Source organism: Alligator sinensis, unplaced genomic scaffold (assembly GCF_000455745.1).
Source record: "Alligator sinensis unplaced genomic scaffold, ASM45574v1 scaffold611_2, whole genome shotgun sequence".
NCBI lineage: Eukaryota > Metazoa > Chordata > Crocodylia > Alligatoridae > Alligator > Alligator sinensis.
The window spans coordinates 3247890-3253889 of NW_005841869.1; the positions used below are offsets into that span (position 1 = coordinate 3247890).

Genomic DNA, 6000 nt, shown 5'->3' on the forward strand with positions numbered 1-6000 from the left:
GGAGAGCCCACATGTACCGTGACCTTGCATCTACACACATTCCTGGTTTAAAAGAGGAGGAATATTCAAGTGAATTAACACAGGTTTTCCTGTTCTTCACAGAAAAGCAGCTCTACAGAGTCATCACAATGGGATGTCAACGATCACGGCATGTCACCAAGGCAGGAAACAAGATTTTAAGTCATTTTGTAAAATTTGTTAAAAGAGTTTTTCATATTTTCATTTTTTTAAAAGATCCTTTGAAAAACAAACATATACACGTTCAATGGAAAAATGGCTTCTACCTCTCGATAACCAAGCTCATGGCAGTCTGTTCACAGAGAGTATTTCAGGCTGGAGCTACAGATTTTCTGAATCAAGCTGTACATTAAGTGTTGATTCTTAGAGCAGAAGTCTGCCAAGTGCACATGGGTGGGTGGAGTATTTGTGCTAGTTGATTCGTCTGGTATGTTTTAAGTGTATTTTAAGGGTGTTGTGAGTTCAGCAACATAGGTTGGAAAGAAAAAAATATAGCCAAAATCTTTTTTCACTGAATTTATTTTGAGAATAAGGGCAGTATTAACTCCTAATACAACTCTGCCACCAGAAGGTGGCCTTAGATGTTTTCCTCTGTAAATAGGTAACCCCTGTGGTCAGAATAGAGCATCCTTTTTGGATTTGTGGGGGCTGGGGGGAAAGGAGGAAATCAACTCCTCAGGTCTACAACACTGAGGGTACCCTGACCTTATAGGGCTTTCTGCCGTGCCCCAAGAGTGATTCTGAACAGAAAATGTCAGCAGTTGTGATGTGCTCCCAATAAGCAGAACCACAGACAGGTTGAATGAATTTTCTCACTCTTGAGAGGAAGCCTCAGCGTGCAGAGGTGCTGCTCAAGGGGAGACAAGGGATGTCTTTATATGGACCATGTGCCCTGGGTTCAGTGGGCAAGCGGGCATTGTTACATAAACTGCAGGACTTCAGATGAGGAAGCAGGCACATGCTTTCAGGAAAGCAGAGGAAATGGTCCAAAAGGTCACTGCTTCCCACCTGACCCCACGTCTGAACTACTCCTCCCCTCCTCTCTGCAACTGGCTGTTTGGAAAATAAGAAAATGGTGGGGCATGTGGGATCTGGTTGGCTCAGCAGGTGTGCTAGGGCCAACCCACTGTGTAAGCCAACCTCAGGCAGCATTTTATTATTATTATTATTATTATTATTATTATTACTCCTTTTCTGCATGTTTGTCTCTTCCTCTGGTCTTATGAGGCATTGCTAGTGGAGAAGCATGCCCAGACATGCCGCTGGACACTGCTATAGCCGCTTACATCAGTATGAGACGTGCAGGAAGTCTCTTCCTGTAAACTTGCTGTGCAGCGTGCCGGGGTACCCATCACTGCACAAACACTCAGCATCCACTAACCTGGCTATTAAAAGGTAGTTGGGGGGGGAAGAGACGCCCAGATGCTTTACTAGCTGTTTTGCTTCGGCAGAAAGTCTGGTTAAACTCTCTCCTACCTACTGAAGGGAGATGGACTGCCTAGGCCCTCACAGGTGTGCCTGCTCCCCGTCCGCCTCAACCGACAGGTGTGGTTGTGCCTCGAAGGACCCGCAAGCTCCAAAATGGATCTGCAGCTTTTTCCTGCAATGAACTGCATTTTACATTCATACAACATAGGTTTAAGCACACGATTCATATCCACGGCTGTACTGGAAATGTGTCACAGTCGAAAGCTTCACCATCCAGTCAGTGAATGGTGCCCATAATAATGAGAGCTACTTGTTCAAATAACTATTTATAAGATCCAGAATGACTGAGATGGCCTGGAGCTCCTCCTGGGTTTACTTTTCCATAATTGTGTATTAGTTTTACAGATTATCTGTTTGCATAGATTAGGAGGTGAAATCAGTCATTTTGTAACATGCTAAAGGCCAGTAAACTTGTCTTATCTGCAATCTGTAAAACTGCCTAAACCTGAAGTCCTGCAACATTATAAAATCATTTATCTAAGCACGACCAGACTTTCACAACTCCTTCCCCGCCCCGTAAAAGAATCCCGACCATGCTGTCCTTTCAGATCTTGAGCACCAGTCTAAACACATTCTGATACCAGGCTCCCCTTCTTATAAACTGGAAAAATGCATCTTTTTTTCCTGAGGGTTTTTTTTGTTGGGGGGGGGGGGGGGGGTAAACTTGAAGGTCTTTGAAAGGAGCTGTTTCTCAGCCAGCAAAACAGAAGGCACTGCTCTTTTTAAGGCACACTGCAAGCTTCCTTTGGGCTGGATTTTTTCCAAAACCAAAACACTTCCCAAGGGAGCAAAAGCCAGAAAATTGCTGGGTTACTTGGACAAATTCTTCTTTTCTCTCTCAAAAACAAAACAAAACAAAAACACTTATAAAGGTATCTGGACTGTGAGATTCTTGCAAAATCAAGCCTAAAATGTGCTTAGTTCTACATACACGAATAAACCCATTGAACTCAATGGACCTGCTCACTTACATAAAGCCAAGCACACTGGCTCCTTGCAGGGCTGGGACTTTGAAGGCTCCTCTTTTCCCAAACTTCTGACACTGAAGGGCACAGTTCAGTTATTGAAGGCTTTTTCCAATAGGCACCAACATATTAACATTAGGGATCACTCTGCATTTCCACTGAAACACCTCGTTTTCAGGGGTTCATACCCTGATACAAAATGTTCAATGTAGCTTTGCTAAAAGCAGCAGGCATATTTACATGTTTAAACAAGTGACAAATAAATACAAGAGACAGAGGAATTCTGGTTTGGGATGCAACTTTTACTGCTCTTCAACATAAAGCGCAGCTTTTAATTTGAGTATTATGGAAGACAGTCATCCAAAGCATGATCGACCACTTTAGACTTTTCAGGAATACTTTTAAGTGATGATGGTGTACAAAGGAAATAAAGATGGCGCATGCATGCACAAGGCACCCACATGCACACTTTCATAGAAAATGGATCTTAAAAAAAAAGGGTTGGAAAGGACGTCAGGAGGCCATCTAGTCCAATCCCCATGGAATAAATAAATAAATAAGATCACTCAGTAGGCAGTAACAGTTCTGCTCCAGCTCAAGTGGAGTACAGAAAACGTGTGGTCCCCATACAAACCAGGAGTATATGTTTATTGCACGGGCAGACAGAACGCTCAATTTTCAAACCTGTTTGAGCTTTAAAATGGGTTGAACAGATTGCCACCATTTGTGCCAGTGAACTGGTTAAGTATCGTTTTGCTGTAGCCCTCCAAACTTACTATGCATTTTTCTGATGTTTTGTTTTCACCAACTGATTTTTTTTCTATCTTCTTGTACTCCTAGGTCAGAAAATACTTGGAGTTTGATTGTATGGGGTAAAGCAACAGCAAAATAAGCTCCTTGGGCAATGAAGTAAGGCAGAAGTGACGAATTTGGAAGGCAAGGTGGATAATCAGTTGACAAGGAGCTCTCAAAGATACGCTGGGCAAAGGTGCTAATGTGATTCTTGGCTGTAGAAACAGGGGACTATTGAATAGGAGAGCTATTATCTCTGTAGTTGGCACTAGTGTGAACGTTCCTGCACACGATGTGCAATACTGCTGTCCATGCTTCAAGAAAGATGCTGAAAATTAAGAAGATGCCAAGAAAACCCACAAGGAATGATTAAAACACCAGAAAACACACTATTTAGTGAAGGACTGGAGGAGCTCAATCTGTTTAGTTTATCAAAAGTTGAGCACTGACCGATGTAAGTACCTACCAAGGAACTGGCAAACGTACCTGAAGAAAGCTCTGCAATCTAGCAGACAAAAAGTTAACTAGAACCACTGGCTGCAAGTTAAAGCTGGACAAATGTAGGCTACAAATAAAACACAAGCTTTTAAATGAAGTAGCTATCAACCACTGGAACAATTTACCCATGGCTGTGGTAGATCCTGAAGTACTGGGAATTTTAAAATCCAGATAGGCTGTTTTTCCAAAAATTCAAGTATAGCTATTGAATTTGCAGCAAGAATTAATAGAAGGAAGTCCAGAGGCCTGTGTTAAATGGGATGCCAGAGTAGATGATTACAAAGGTTACTCCTGGTTTTACAACCTACAAAGTGGGGAGAAGCTCAATGACATAACAGACAGATGCTAAGAGTGATTTAAGGGAAGAAGAAAGCCAGGGTTCATTTCAAGTTATACAGCCTTACTTTGAGCATTCAGCAAATGTATTCAGATAATAGGAGGTCAATTTGCCTTAAGACCCCCTCAACAAGCTGAAGTAATGTTGGGTTAAAACAATAATTAAATGGTAAATTATTTTGCACAATTTAACGTAAACGTACCCATTTTCAAAAGTGCGTATGAAGTTTATGTGCCCATGCACATGAAGTTACCACCACTTTTCATGGAAAAATTGATCATCTGCAACTGAATCAATCAACTAATGCAAAGCTGGCTTCCTGACACCAGTCTAGCTAGATCATGCTACTGCTCATGATAAATACCATTTTCACAAAGAATCATGCATACACACGCAAGAGAAAAGTCCAAGGAGCTTATTAAATCCCAAGCCACCAAGGCGGCAAAGGCTTGCCACAAAACAATCCCAGTACATGCAGGTTCTCCCAAGCTGTGCTGATCTTTGGTAAGAAGCCAGCACAGTCCATCAACACGATGAAAAGGGTACGGAGACATCCTGGGCTTGGGACCTCCGTGTTGCAAAGACCATTATCTTCTGAAAAACTCTGGTTAGCCGTTTACCTCTTCTGGGAGATTCCAACTAATGGAAAACACTGCCTTGGGAACAAGAAATCTGCACTTTAGATGCAGATGTTCAGAATCCGGGCCGTTGGGTTCCCATTGTCAGATAAGGACTTGTTGCCACCTAGTGGATTATCACTGACAAAGGCACACGTTTGGGCAGCAGATGCACTAATTACCACTAGATGGAGTCTAAAAAACAAACCACTGCTTCTTGTGCAAGGAGAAGGATTTTAAGAGTCCCAAAGCCAAGATTTCAAGCAGCCTAAGTGAGTTAAGCACAGATAATTACATTAATTGAACAGGATTTGGGAACCTGACTCCCTCAGGCTCCTGAGAAAATCCCGGCCTGAGAGAGTGGGAGAGCATCTGTACACAGCGCCCTGTGCATAGGGAGTACGGGGGGTGGGGGGTTGACAATACTAGCACAGATAAGCCACTAAAAAATATCTTGAGAGTATGGGAAAATTATGCTGGTAAAGAAATAATGCTGTTCTTTATTTCACCATCTACTCCAGGGGTGGCCAACCTGCGGCATGCATGCCACAAGTGATACAGCAGCCTGCGCATGGCATGCAGCAGACCGGGGAAGGGGGGGGACACCACAGTAGCTGATAGTGCAGGGAGCAGAAAGCAGAGCAGCAGATTGGACATGGAGCACAGGAACAGAGTAGAAAGCAGAACCCAAAGGATAGGGATCGCAGTGGCACTCAGTGGGGATGCAGGGCTAAGTTTTGGCATCTCTGCCAAAAAAAAGTTGGGCCCCACTAACCTACTTTATGGCCTTTGCTGGAGGAGAAGGGAGGGGAGGAATCAAGGACACAACTGATACAGCTACACCTGTAAAAAGTCTCAGCACAGGCTAGACCTATGGTATTTCTGTGGAAAAGGTAAGGAGAGGCAACATCCTTAATGGTCTTCTTCAGTAAAGATTTAACTGCATTGCTTTTCAGAGCTCCTACACTGAAGTAGTATCATTTGTCTGGCAATCTCAGATCAAAAAACAAAGTTGTCAGCAATGAAGAAATTCCACCTGGCCGTGCGGGACAAGAGAAAGGAGGTACTTACTGCCCATGGAGCTCACGGGAAGAACAGGAGAGGAGGAACTCATCTGCTCCACATCTGTAGCTAACGAGAAAGACAGACTTTAAGAATACTCATTTCTGCCATAAAAATTATAAAATTTACACTCTGAACAAGCTGAGTTTACATTTAAACCATCTCTTCCCTCATCTTTAAAGTTTCGCCTTATTTGAGAAAAACAATATGCCAGCCTTGGCTT

The 6000-nt window shown here is 43.0% G+C and overlaps 1 protein-coding gene and 1 long non-coding RNA gene across 4 annotated transcripts in view; one reads left to right on the forward strand and one right to left on the reverse strand.

Annotated features, from left to right (window-relative positions):
- Positions 1 to 5774, forward strand: part of LOC112548475 — a 35126-nt gene extending 29352 nt beyond the window's left edge. Inside the window, exon 3 of the long non-coding RNA XR_003092205.1 lies at positions 3312 to 5774. This is a non-coding gene — a long non-coding RNA (uncharacterized LOC112548475). The remainder of the gene's footprint in view (positions 1 to 3311) is intronic.
- Positions 1 to 6000, reverse strand: part of NR6A1 (nuclear receptor subfamily 6 group A member 1) — a 130970-nt gene that overhangs the window by 106901 nt on the left and 18069 nt on the right. For all 3 annotated transcript variants that reach the window (XM_006016909.3, XM_025194381.1, XM_025194396.1), the window contains exon 5: positions 5787 to 5846. In XM_006016909.3, the coding sequence (XP_006016971.2) occupies positions 5787 to 5846 (60 nt within the window). The remainder of the gene's footprint in view (positions 1 to 5786; positions 5847 to 6000) is intronic.